Consider the following 14527-nt stretch of genomic DNA (forward strand, 5'->3'; position numbering starts at 1 on the left):
ATTTTCTATATCCTTTCGAACCTGACTAATGTATGACGTCAATATTAACTCTTTTATGTTTGCCATAAGAATCAAATGAACTTATTCGAAGAATCGTCTGAGTCATATATACAATGGGAACCTCACAGTCGTCATCTCCAATGTTAGATAGTAGGATATGGATGAGTCGTGTCTGAATTCAGATCGAACCAGACTCTTCTTTATTAGATTCATGATTTGACAATAAGTTTTAAAGATAGAGATACAAAGGATGTATACCAAAAAGGGAAAAACAATGAAACATTAAAAGAGTAACAAAAAAGGCAAGAAAATAAATAAGTAAATTGGTGGGATCTATAGGGACACACACAAACACGTGGAGTGTTATAAGAATTTATAAAAATAAAATTAAATTAACAAGTTAGAATTATATATTAATTAGGATACTTTAATGAGTATGATTAATTAATTAATTAATTACTTAATTAAGTTCCAATACATGTGCAAAAGTCTCCCAACTATTTTTTTTTAATTATATGTTGTGTTTATATAGTTCACGGGTGTTTCTATTATTGTTAGAAATTTTATTTATTTTTTAAAAGAAGATTTTGATGGAATTGCCATTAACTATATTAAATTATAATTTATAGACACCTAAACTATTAAGGTTAGGCTTCATGTTGTTTAGAGTATTGATTAATTATTATAAATTAATTAATAATTAGTTTGTGTCATCAATTATATATAAATAAACATAATTGTCACTTCACATGACTTAAAGCTGACTCCAGTACTCCACCCAACCTATTAGGCCTTTATATGTTAAAAAAGAGTAGGTTTGTATCACTTGGATTAAATTGATGATATTATTGATATATTGATTCATAATAATTAGATACGAAATTCGTCGTTAAATAGTTTGTATCTTAAGAGATTTCTAGATAATTTGTAATTAAACAGTTCATAATTGACATGATTTTTGATAATTTGTCGTTAAATTAAATTGAAGATCTTTTATTGTCTAGTGACAGAAGTTGTACGTCACTAATTAAACATTCTTTGAACAAATCAAAAAAGGGATTAATATTACAACTTGAATTAATTCATTGGATTTGGATGTGATCTTTAATTAATCTTTTCTAAATCCTTCCAAAGTAATGGTTGCTTAAGGGAAAAAAGATGATTAAAAAGTTAATTAATAGACATCTTTGTTTAAACTTTTTTTGTTTGTTGATGGATCATGTCTGAAATAATGTAATGTTTTAACTTTAATAACTTGTGTAATCACTTATTATTGGTTAATTTCCTTGATAAACACCAAGTTGGTGGGCCATAATCAAGATTTGGGATATCTTAGAACGATAATAACATCATATTTTTTAATTATTAACAAGAAAAACATGATTAAGGTCTTGGTTTAATTAGTAATATATTATGATGGTGGAAGCCACTAATTAACAATTACATGGAAAAGAAATTAACACTTTGTTTAAGGGCAGTTGTTGATGATTCAACAAGGAATTTGACAAAGTTGATTGGACAAGAATGCTATAAATTAAAAGTACTTAGGCAAGGGGTGGGGTTTTTGAGGGGGTGGGTGGGGTGTTCATGAGTTGAGTTTTTTTGTTTTTGGGTTTCTCATCTGGTGTCTGATACTTTTATTGGAGTCCAACTAATCCGCGTCAGGTAGGACCAGTCGAAGGGTAACGCTCCCGACTAAGGATTTTAACATTAAAACAACCGTTGATCTGAACTCAATATGTTCGATGTAGAATGTAGATATATATAAGTAAAAACTCGCTAAAGTTGTTATGGTTTACTTGTGATCACGTTTTGAGATAACTGTTTAGTAAATAACCTTTGATTCTCTACATTTTATGACCTTTTAGACAACGATCTAAAGATCCTTTTTGAGAAACCTACAAATCTTATGAGAGAACATCATACCATAGCCTAACACTTTGTAGATGTTAAATGACAGTCTAATATTTTGTCAGTTCCAAGGGCTTTATTAATTTGCACAACTTCTAAAAAATGAAAAATAAAAACTAAATAGTAACCTAAAAAGAGGACATTTATGTAAATCAACAAAACCTTACAAGTCATTCGTTTGTATTAAATTCAAATCCTAGATCCGATTTTGCGAGACATAACCCTTCTCTAACTCTTGTCAACTTTATAAGTACAATTAAGAAATTTCAAGTGGTTTCCTTTGGTAGAGTAGATTAATAGTGTTTTCTTTTTAAATATAGATTGGTTAAAACTTGTAAAATAGTTGAATTTAGGTGCCAATTTTCAAACCAAATTCCCAAATCATTGCCAAAAAGTTAAACCAAAGTACTACTACAACCAATAAAGTTTGCAAAAATGGACAATCACATCTTTGGTAGTTGAAATTTCAGATTTTCACAAGAATATATTTCAAACATGATATGGCTTTAATGCACTTTGATTAATTAGTGGTGTCTGCTAAAAAAATGAATCTGGCCAAAATGTGGCAAAGGTGACATGATTTAAAACTAAGTTTGTTTTTTTCCTTTAATAATTAGGCTTTTTTTGTGGCTATTTTTTTCAAAAACTTGCATAGCATTGGCCTCATTATAATCATAGAAAATGGACAAAAATGGTCCCACTTGTTATAAAGTTCCGACTTATTCAGATTCACATAACGTAAGGCTCATTAAAGAGCTAGCGATGTGTTCTTTATCAGAAACTCAAAATTTGTGGTTAACTGTAAAAAAATATTCCATTTCACCATAATCCTTACTGGTATACGGCATAGCGATTCAAAATACCTAAAATTATGGGAATTACAAATTGATTATTATTTAGGACAACGAGTTTAGCTTAATATGCATCGATAATGTTAAATTATTATTTTTTGCGTTTAGAGATCGATAACTATATGCATCCGTCCATAAAAGTGGGACTATAGTAACCTTTAAAATAAAACAGACTATGTATATACTTCAAGTATTATTATCAATAAATATAAATTAAAGATACATAAAAATATTAGAATTTAAAGCTTAATAAATATATATTATTATTATATTTGTAAAAGTAAGATGCATGAATTTAAATGGAGCAAGTAACTACTTGTGTTTAACAAAAATGAAAAGCTAGCTAGCTAGCATACAAAACCCTAAAGTAAGTACAAACTATTTGTGTTAATTAACCACTTGTTTAATTTTCATAGATAGGTTACAAAAGTACCCAAAGTGTATAAATCCAAAATATTTTTTGTTTAGCTATTTGTTGCTAAGTCCCAACAACTTATAGTGCTATAATTAAGTTTCAATGTCTTTTTAAGTATGACCCCTTTAAATTCCCAATTAATTGAGGGTCACTTCACTAATTAAATTTCCCTTATGAGTCAGACCAATTTCTTGAGCCCCATAGCAAGGTCATTGTGTGGCCCAATCCTTGATTTTTTATTTTTCCCAACCTCTTTCTTTAGTTTTTATATACTTATAGTACTGATCGAGATCGTTTATGTGTATCTCGACTATTTATTTTTTATCAGTATCAGAATATCGCTAATATATGACAGACGTTCTATTGAAATCTTGCTTGTCGTCTAATGGAAATGTTACCGAGGAACCAAATACTGACATGCGATAGAATTCATTGAAAATTAGCGTTTTTCTGGTATACCGAATATCTACACTCGCCAAAACTTAGACAGATGGAAATAAATGACATAATATTTTTTCTCGTCTTTGCTTCGTATAAATTATGATATATAAGGTTTTTTGCAATTATTTTATTGATCATTAGGTCACGTCCTTCTCTATTTTTAACCTTATCAAGAGAGATAAGAGAATAAAGGAAAGTGAAAAAACATTGGATCCATGTAGTGATGTAGATGAAGCTATATATATTTATAAATTATTATAGGCTGTTAGGTTTAGTGTTGTAAAATATATCTTAAGCTTCATTATGGGATCCTAATCTATTACTACTATATCTAGAAGCAATAATTAATTTCATATTAACAACCTATTATAATTAATCACCATTAGTTTAATTGACCCTACATTTCATCATGCATGAACTTTGGCCTCCTAATTAATTAATTAAATTAAGTCATTGTTAAGTTGACTTTTGAATTTTTCATTTATGTAGATAGGTATCATAGTTACCTATAAGAAAATATGATTCACTACAAGAAAAAAGTGAATTACATGAGGATTTTCCTGCGGATTTTCATACTAATCCCTAGAAAAATTCCCATGTAATTCACATTTTTCCTGTAGTGATTAAAGTTGTTTATTACTAGGGGAAATGCATGTCTAAAGCCTATGGATATCAAATCATATCCTTATTGTCTCTTTAAAATGGCCATTTCATTAATTTAGTAGTAATACAGACTAATTATGGTTAGTTATGATTAGAATCTAACGGTCCAAAAGAATGTATAAGCTAAGCTTTCATTCAATGATTCAAAATATAATTTCAAATATTAAAATCAACACATTATGCATGGAATATTAAAGTCTAAATTGTGTTGAGAGAAAATTTGAAAGTGAGGCATTGCGAGTCTAGAATATGAACTTTATGGTTTCTGAATTTTAGGATAATAATGTCAAATGCTAGTTAGCACTGAGTTTCGAATTTCATATTTTTTCTCAATATTTTTCAAAAGGATTATATCAAAACAACATTTGATTACACATTGGATTGTTTTTCTCTAACATTTATATATATATATATATATATATATAAAAGATGAGTTTCAAATAAATGTTCAAACACAACTCTTTCCAAATATCACATTTTTAATATTCAAACGCCTACTTAATATATTTTTTAAATATCAATAAATAATTTAAATTAAAATTACTAAATTATGTCGAACTCGTATAGATTGAAAACAATTTCTCTATTCATAAAAATAAGTAAGATATGTGTATATTTCATCTTTTTTCAGACTTCATCTATAAAATTATACAGGTATATATATCAATTCTATAGGCTTATAGCTGAGGTCTGGAAAGGATAAAATATACATGTACGTTACTCTTATTTTTATGAGTAGAGAATTAAATTGTTTTCCAATAAATTCTCGACTTTGCGGGGCTAGGGTGGGCAGGGGCGGATCCACGTGAGTTCCATGGGGTTCACCCGAACCCCTTCGGAAAAAAATTGCACGATATATATAAGGTAATCTTCTATATTTATGTGGATATATATATTTTGAACCCCCTCAATGACAAGGAGAAACTAATAGCCCAGCGGCAGCTGGTCCCCTTGAAATTAAGCTTCATGTTGAGGGTTTGAATCCCTGCTTTAGCGTTTTATTTTTTTATTTTTTAGTTTCAGTTCCGTTTTTCACTTTTTTTTTTTAGTTTTTTATTTTATAAAACATGCGAAAAGTGTGGTTTTAAATCCAAAAAAATTCAATGATCCGCCACTAAAACTATATACTACTACTTTCCTGAAATTTTGTTTTGCTGGCTTATATACACGTTTATACTTTTATTTTCGAACCCTCTGAATGAAAATTTTGAGTCCTCCACTGAGGGTGGGAAGTTGGGGGATGGGGTAAGGAGACATGGTGGGACATATTTGGAGTTGTGGTGAAGACTTTGTAACTTGTAAGAGCTTTTGATTGAACATTTTACGAATATATAAACATTAGTATATCAAAAGAAAGTTGAAGAATATTTGGTCTATTTTAAGTGTAGGTTGTAATTAATTAACTTTTTTCTCTTTCTATCTCTCAAGTCTACTAGTCTTGTAGTTAGTAAGATTCGTAGAGATCTCTTGCCATCGAAAAAAATCACAAAATAATAAAATAAATAATAATAGTAATAAAAAAAAGACAAATAAAAACTATATAATATATGGATTTCATCGTCAATCACGCAAAATTCCTAATATTATGATTCATCATCAACACGTAATGTGGGGTCCCAACTTGAAGTTGTAACACCTGAATTATTAGTTCATTTTATTTTTATATTTCATAGTGCCCTTGGGAATATTATACGATAAATACTTATTCTCACTTGATTTTAATATTAAATTAAGTAATTTTCTGTTTTCACCTTACATGTGAAAAATAGAGGGAGTCCACATGTCATTTATAGAAAAACATATATTTTTTGTTATTGATTTAATATAAATACAGAGTACATGCTCAAACTAAATATAATGTGCGTATATCTCTGTCTCTATTTACTTGTTCGGTTTTTGACTTGGTATACCTATTAAGAAAATAATAATTGATCTAGTAAGCTTACCATTTTACCCCTATTAATTGATAGAATTTCAAAATTAATTTACTCATTAAAGAGGCTCTACCTTTTTCAAAAAGGTTAACTCTCAAAATAAATCGAGGGTATAATAGGTAAAAAAAATATTGTCTTTTCTTGATTTGTTAAAAATAACAAGTAAAAAGGGACAATGGTTGTATTGAACCATAACCACATTTTGACATCTTAAGTTCGAATCAGTAAGAAGAAAATTGTTTTGGGATTCAGATACATGTGAACTTCAATACAAATATCAACCACCAAATTATAAAATTTAAAATGTTAGTGTAATTATTTTTGTAAATTTTCCACATATTGACTAATCATCATCCCATAAGGAAGATTGATTTCAATTTTCTATTTGCAACTTATGAGTTATGACTTCTTCAACTTATTGAATGTTTGAAAATATTTCTAGTTCTTGACTCTTGCAAAAAAGAGCATTACTCATCTATTAAGCCAAATAATTTGTGGACTATACTTTTAGCAATTTTTTTTATTAAAATAAGAGGTGTTGGAATGTTTAACGCTCCTTCAAATTATCAAGAAAACAAAAAAAGATGAATACACTAAAAACGAGGTAAAGAAAAAAAAATTGGAATACTAAATTCATTATACTTTTAAGATTATGATTAGAGATGCAATATTTATCAAATTTTTAGTATATATATATATATATATATATATTGAGAATATTTAATTTATCGAATTCGTTACTGATTCAAACAGTACGATTATATTAGATAAGTTGTATTAGTATGAGGGAGACACGTGGGCCATAGAGAAAAGGTGTGATTACATTTGATCAATAAATAAGCATAGATGTGCATGAATCTAAGGTTAGATACTGTTCCTATGTAACCGTTGGATAATTATTGACATATTCGTATATTGCAATATTAATTTTTTAAAGGCGAGGTTTTTAATATGATTTTTTTTTTGTAATATGCAGAATTCGAACCAAGACCCATAATCTATGTTGATCTATACGTACGGTATCAAAAATAATGTTTAGCTGTATTTAGTTAACACTTTTTGTAAATATCGTTAAAGTTTAAAGTGATATTGAATCTAATAATAATTGACTAATATCTGTAAAAGTTGTAATAATAATTTTTATCAATGTGTATATATTTATTGATGCTAAAATTTATTTTTATTAGGATGTACATTACATGCATGAAATTATTACTTTATTTTTGACTTTTTTACATTAATTTTATTTCTTATTGGTTTGGTCTGTGTCGGCTCCTGTGATTAAGCTAATACAGCTGTTCAAATGAAAGAGAAAAATCCAAGGACATTTTTGGAATAAAATGAATTTAATACAATTTTAAGATACAAATATTTGACATATAATATTTTAACTTTTTAAGGGACCATATCATAGACTATAAATACTTGTATAGATAAAATTTATCGAGAGGTTCGTCATCTATTATATATTTATCAAATAGTAAGAAAACACATAAGTTATTAGATGACATCTTAAAATAATTAAAGTACAGTTTAATTTTTTTTTTACGTATCAATAAGTTAGATCAATATCGTGAGTTATTTCACGCAATAAATAAATAAAACTGTATACTTAAAAAAAAAAAGTAGACATGCAAATTCACAGATCTAAAAATAGATATAGTGCAAAAATATAGTTTACGAGTTCAACCAACCTAAAGCTTTCGATTTATTAATATGTATTTAGAACTCAATAATATATTAAAAATTTAAATTTATAAACTTCAAATCAGGTAATATCTACTCGTACTTATAAAAAGAAGAATAAAATATAATAGGTAAATTGAGACAATTAAAGTTCTAATTATAATTTAATTTTAGACATCTCAATTTTGAAGTAATTCCATGAAAGGCACGGTCATTTCTGTTAGGTACTAGTTTAGACAACTTTTACAAGAATCCTCATGTGATATCTTGTCCCCTAATCAATGATCATGGTTTTAGTATTTTTTTATTCGGTGTTCGAAGTTTATATTGAAGCTTCGATTAAATTTGAATCATGCACTGCAGTACATTTGAGAGTGATATTTTCAATAGAATTTTCTTTATACATAACTCAAATCCGAAACTCTAATTAAGGGTGGAACAATTCTACCACTGCATCCAGTACTCATAGTATATGTTCTTCTGATCTTTCATCATATGATTTTGGTAAACAAAAGCTACAAAGTTCTTTCATTTGTTTTTCTTGAGTTGCGGATCTGTCATATAATCACTTCTCTGTAAGATTTGTATATACAGTATTTTCTTTAGAATTTATTTACTGAATATGTTATTGTTATTATTGTTCGAAATCTACAAAGTGCAATGAGGACATAAAAATTTACGCTACTAAAAAAACAATGACCTAAACTAAATAACAATCATTTGACAGTTCAACAACCCTACTACTTTCACATGAATCAAATTCACTCCACTATACTCAATAGTTCAATTGAAACAAGACAAAATTTAAAACCTCAAGTAAACAAAAACAAACAAACAAATTGACACTTTCACTATCTCTAATTTTGATGTGTAATTCGTCTAAAATACCATATACTTCGATTTTCAAAAGCTTGACACTTGCCCGTCCTTCTCTTGACCCATCCTCATCGATTTGTCTTCCATCATGAGTATCACATGCATGCATTTACATACTTAATATTTACACAAATACAAAAAAGTTCAAAATATAAAATATCGAGTACGCATAAATATTTTACGAATGGGTCCCAATTTAGTCACTCTATAACTTGTTGATGTTCCTAAACTTCTCCTTGTGATGTCCGCAACAAACTATTTTTCTCTCTCTTACTTTATAATAAAATATTCTCTTTGCTAAATTAAAATATTAAAACCCTTCCAAACTTTGTATTATATAATATAACTTATACATGCATTCATTTCCCTATCGCCTTCTCATTTGTTTCAAAATTCTCTTACATTTTTATTTGTCTCACCTTCTCCTTCATTAATTTCACATATACACTTATAGTCACACACATACATATTTAAGGAGAAACATCTATATGGCGGAATTGGAATATCGCGCAGGTTCTAATACTAGTGGACGATTAAAATTATTTGGTTTCAACGTTATAGAAGATCAGGAACAAGAGGTTGAGTCTACAAAAACGTCATCGGGGTCACCGGAATCCGGTGAGTTTCCGGCGATCGATGGCCGGAAATATGAGTGTCAATATTGTTCTAGGGAATTTGCAAATTCACAAGCTTTAGGTGGACATCAAAATGCTCACAAAAAAGAAAGGCAACAATTGAAACGTGCCCAAATTCAAGCTAGTAGAAATGCTTATATGAGGAACCCGATTATCTCCGCGTTCGCTCCGCCATCTCACCTACTCACTCCGCCGGGTACTGTGGTGTACCCGGCGGGGTCAAATCCATCGTGGGTTTATGTACCACGCGCTCCACCATCCTTCCATGTGTCACATGGAGGGAGAGGTGTAACGAACTTTCACTATATTGGCGGTATAGCGGAGCCCAACTTAACAAGTGTTGGGCCTCAACATGTTAAGGCCCATGGTGGTAGAGTTGATGGAAATAATGGGCCATCATTGAGTAGTTTCTCTAGACCGGATTTTGGGCCCAATTGTGATGACCCGTTTGGATTGGATCTACATCTAAGCCTTGCGCCAGCCGGGTCATAGAAATATCGTTTACTGGCCACTCGTTTTTTCTACCTTTGAAAAATAGTTATCGTCATAAAATTTCAAATTTCACCGTTGAAATTTCAAGACATTTCAACTATGTCTTTGAAAATTAGCCAAGATTTCAAATCTCACAAGTGAAATTTTCGAATTTCAATTATAAGAACTGAAAAGTGTCTATTTGTGAATTTATGTCGGCTCACGGCTTGGCTTGGATATAATCTATAGGAGAGTAGAATTATAATTTATCCTAAAAATGGGATCTTGTACATGATCAAATTATTTATTTAGTTTTTCAATATATCAAAGAAAAAAAATTTCATTATGTGCATTTGCTGATTTTATTTCATTTTTGTCTTCTTTATTTTTGTTTTTTATATGATAGTTGTTAAATATATTTGATTTCTTTCTGTATTTACTTTTCGTATTTAGCACAGATCAGAAAAAAATCTTAATTTCGCCACTGATTAAATCTTGATTCACCGAACCAAGTTAGTTGTTTTTGCATGACATGTATTTAAGTGTCAACTTTTTTTTTTTAATATAACACAATAGCAAATTAAATTTGTTTTATTGCATGAGTGACCATGTGTCTTCTTGCTAATCCCCTCCTAATTCACGGGTTTTCCTAATTAGTATTATTAATTGTTATTTTAAAATCAAAAAGGTTTTGATGGGATTGCCATTACCTTAATTATAATTAAATATAATTTTCAAAAAAGGAGATAACAACTTGAAAATTAAGTCAGAATTATTGGGATATTATCTTTAAATCTCTTTTAGGATCCTTCTAAAGTAATGGCTCCAAAAAGGAAGTTATAAGATGACTAGAAAGTTAATGATTTAATTATATTTATTTTGTACATTATGATGGGATATGTCACAAATATAATATAATTTCATGTTTAAAAATCAATATAATAACTTCTAATTGGTTGATTAATCTTGATAAACACTAGTTGGTGGACCATATTTAAGATTTGGGAGATCTTTGAAAAATAATATTGCCATCACTTTCAATCAACAACAAAGAAAGTTAATTAGCATGATTAAGGTCTCCCTTGATTAAAAGTGTTTTAATTAATTTGTATGTTTTATGATGATGGAAAACCATTAGGAAGAAAAAAGGAACTCTTTGTTTAACAAGAGGGCTTGCCAAAGTTGATTAGACAAGAATACTACAACATTCTACAAACATATTTATTCACACTTGATATTTATGATAAATCAAATAATTTAAACCTAATTATTATAATTAAACTGAAAATACATATTACTTAATCAAAATTAACTAACAAATTTTATAAATATTGAAGTTTCCCTTGACTATTTTATGTATTTATTTCTTTATATTTTAATATATTTTTAAGTAAAAATATTTATATTCACGATATATATGTCTTATATTAATTATATATATAATTTCCAAACAATTAAGGTATACCTGAGTTTGGGGAGTTTGACTTTGACTTCTACCTTCGTTATTAAAAAAATACAAAAAGGGAGACTTGATGCAAAAAACCTTCAAAAGAGAAGAAAAAAAAAGCACCATATACAGAGCTATATATAGTATTACATTAATTAATTTAATATAAATACCGAGTGTGTGACATTCAAAGTATAAACTTGCAACATCATAGAGCGAAACATATATCAACAAAACACAGTAGACATGTTGATATATAAGAAAACATGATTTTAGGTCTCGTGACACATTTTAAAATCGAGTCAATCTAGGTTCAAATTGGATATTTTAGTTATTCATTAGTTGTGGATCCAAGAAGCAAAAAATTGCAGTATATGTAGGACCCAAACATGGCTAATTAATGTTACATTCTTCTTGGTTCCTAAATTCTTATATAAAAACTATGTGTTTGTTTGAACAGTGTGAGGCACATCCACATGTGATTCTTCCTAACATTATTCTACTAGCCATGTGCATGCAAAATTGGATCGTTTGACAGCTGGTTAGAAGTGTATAGGTAGGTGTAGTAGTTATTTTATCTTTCGTCTTGTATAATATAATATGTTAATTTACTCATAATTTATATATATGTATATGTTAATTATTCAAGTTTTTAAGTTGCAAACCAAATATCGTATTAACTTTATAATACATGAATAACTTATTTTCTAACTAGCTATCTACTAAATATTGTATAATTCATATAAAAATTAATACATGAATAAAATTGCTTCTTTACTACCTACGAAACGATCTTTGTCATTACAAATTTATGATTTTTGAAAATTGGGTGTAAATGAATATAAAAGGTTATTTCATTATATATATTTTTGAAATTGTAGTCGTCATTAGTATATATTGAATGAATAATAAGTATATATATAGTTTGTGTAGGTTATATAAATATTAGGATTATTTTTGTTGTAGATTTTGTTGGACTAATTTTAAATCTTTAATTTTCTATCTTCTGGTTATTAAAGACGTGAAGTTAAGGGAAAAAAAAATTTCCTTTTTCCTTTCTTCTTACAACTTTTCTACAAGTTTATAATAATGAAAGGTGTGAATTTTCAAAACTTCACCCCTAATTATAAAAATGGACAATCAACGTCGAAAATAATATAATACTATATATACATGATCAAAATAATTATTTTTTATTTATATTTATAATATTAAAGTTACTCCTGACTGTTTTATGTATTTATTTTTTTATATTTTAATATATACTTTAATGAAAATTTTGACTTTGCCCGTTAAAAACACATTAGCCCCACGTTAATCATATAAAGTTGCCAAAATGGTTCATAATAAGGACACAGACTGTATAATACTGGACCACCAATATATATATAACTTTAGAATCAAATTATTCAGAGGACATAATTAGTTCATAATTCGTTAAATTAGTATATAGTTAGAAAACATTATTCTTTAGTGGGTCCTATGCAGGCGAATTCGAATTAATCAGATTAATAAGTATCGGAAAAATTTTATGCGACGTAAATTTGGATTAGTAGATATTGAATAAGAATTTTATTTTCATTAATTAATTTCGTCTATTTAGATCTATATATGCAGAAAACGAAAAAAAAAGGTGTTGTGGTTATTTTGCCACATTTGCAAAGTCTCAACCACTAACTAATTACTAGCTTTAAGTTTCATAATCATTTTTGAGTGCGTCTCCTCTCCATTCAATTGAAAATTCATTTTTCAAAAAATTAATAACCTTCTAGTATTTAATATTCATTAGTGTGATTGATTTAAATTTATATCGCACTACATGGTTATGGTGTAGTGGTGGGACTGGTTCACCTTTAATTAGAGGTTTCAAATTCGAGTCCTGAGTATGAAGAAAATTTAGTTGGGAGCACCACTCTCGTAATGGGCCATACAATGCGCAATTTGGATTAGTCAAGGCTCTAATACAGACATCAAACAGGGAGTGAAAAACCAAAAAATTGTATCGCGTATGTAAAGCTTATTAAAGGGAATAATTCTCCTCAATTAACATTGATTTCTCCATTTTCAGAGCTAGAGACAGAGTCAAAATTTCAACATTAATGATTCTGAACTTCAGAATGATGACTTCGATTTCTAACAACAAGATAATTCTTAATACAAATATATTATCTGGAAAAAAAGTCATCAATCTCATATTTAAACTCCTAATTTTGTTCATGCTCAGAGTTCGAACTCAAAAGTTATGATCGAGAAATCTGACCAACTTCTTGAGCCCCATATAGGAGGAAATATTGTGGCCCAATCTTTTGCTTCCTTGAGTGTATATTTTCTAACCTTCCACTAGAGACAAGATAAGAAACAAAAGTAAAAATCTCTAAATGGATCAACATATATGATTAAAAACTAATCATTTTTTATACTTTATAGGCAGTTAGGTTTAGTGTTGAGGAAAAAATATATATTCTCCTATAAGCTTTCATTATAGGACCTAATCTAAGTCTAACTCCTAAATCTAGATACCATAATTTCAGGTTAATTTAACAAACCCTATAGTCATCATTAATGTACTATATTATATAATAATAATTATAATATTAACCCTACATATATATATTTATGATGCATGAATTCTTGCCTCCTTTGCCCACATCCACAAACCCCAAATTAATTTATTTTTAACCAATAAAGTAATAATTAAATTAAGTCATGGTTATGTTGACTTTTGGAATATTTTGTTTTTGAGGATAGATATCATAATTACCAAATAGGTTAAGATTGATGATTATGAACTATATATCACAAGAATCTATGGGTGGAAATTAAAGAATATAATCTTTATTCACTCATCGTAATCGAGTAGTTTCTTTTTCTTCGATGTGTATTACTATTATTTGTTAAAAAAAATATCCTCATCTGCTTTGTATATTACTATTTCTTGTCATATTTTCTTGCTATCATGCTTCATATACTTTTCTTTTGAGACGGAGATTTATCCGAGACAACATCTATATCATACAAAGATAAAAATAAGATCTGCATATATTTTATCTTTTTCCAAATCCCATTTTATAAGATTACGATTACACTGAATATGTTATTATCATATTATTATTATTATTATTATAATTATATTAAAATAAACATATAATGCATGGTGAATCAAAGTCCCATATTTGGGAAATTTGAAAGTGGGGGTC

At 28.3% G+C, this 14527-nt stretch overlaps 1 protein-coding gene across 1 annotated transcript; it reads left to right on the forward strand.

The window, feature by feature from the left end:
* Positions 1-9153: 9153 nt before the first annotated feature.
* Positions 9154-10233, forward strand: LOC125821580 (zinc finger protein GIS3-like). The gene has a single exon (XM_049500999.1). It carries the CDS (start codon positions 9266-9268, stop codon positions 9902-9904), a length of 639 nt encoding a protein of 212 aa, XP_049356956.1. The 5' UTR covers positions 9154-9265; the 3' UTR covers positions 9905-10233.
* The last annotated feature ends 4294 nt before the right edge of the window (positions 10234-14527 follow it).

Source organism: Solanum verrucosum, unplaced genomic scaffold (genome assembly GCF_900185275.1).
Source record: "Solanum verrucosum unplaced genomic scaffold, falcon-dt-bn FXZP01000217.1, whole genome shotgun sequence".
In the NCBI taxonomy this organism is placed as follows: domain Eukaryota; kingdom Viridiplantae; phylum Streptophyta; class Magnoliopsida; order Solanales; family Solanaceae; genus Solanum; species Solanum verrucosum.

Excerpts from the sequence above, each read along its gene's own strand:
- LOC125821580 (XM_049500999.1), top strand. The coding sequence starts at position 9,266 with ATGGCGGAATTGGAATATCGCGCAGGTTCTAATACTAGTGGACGATTA.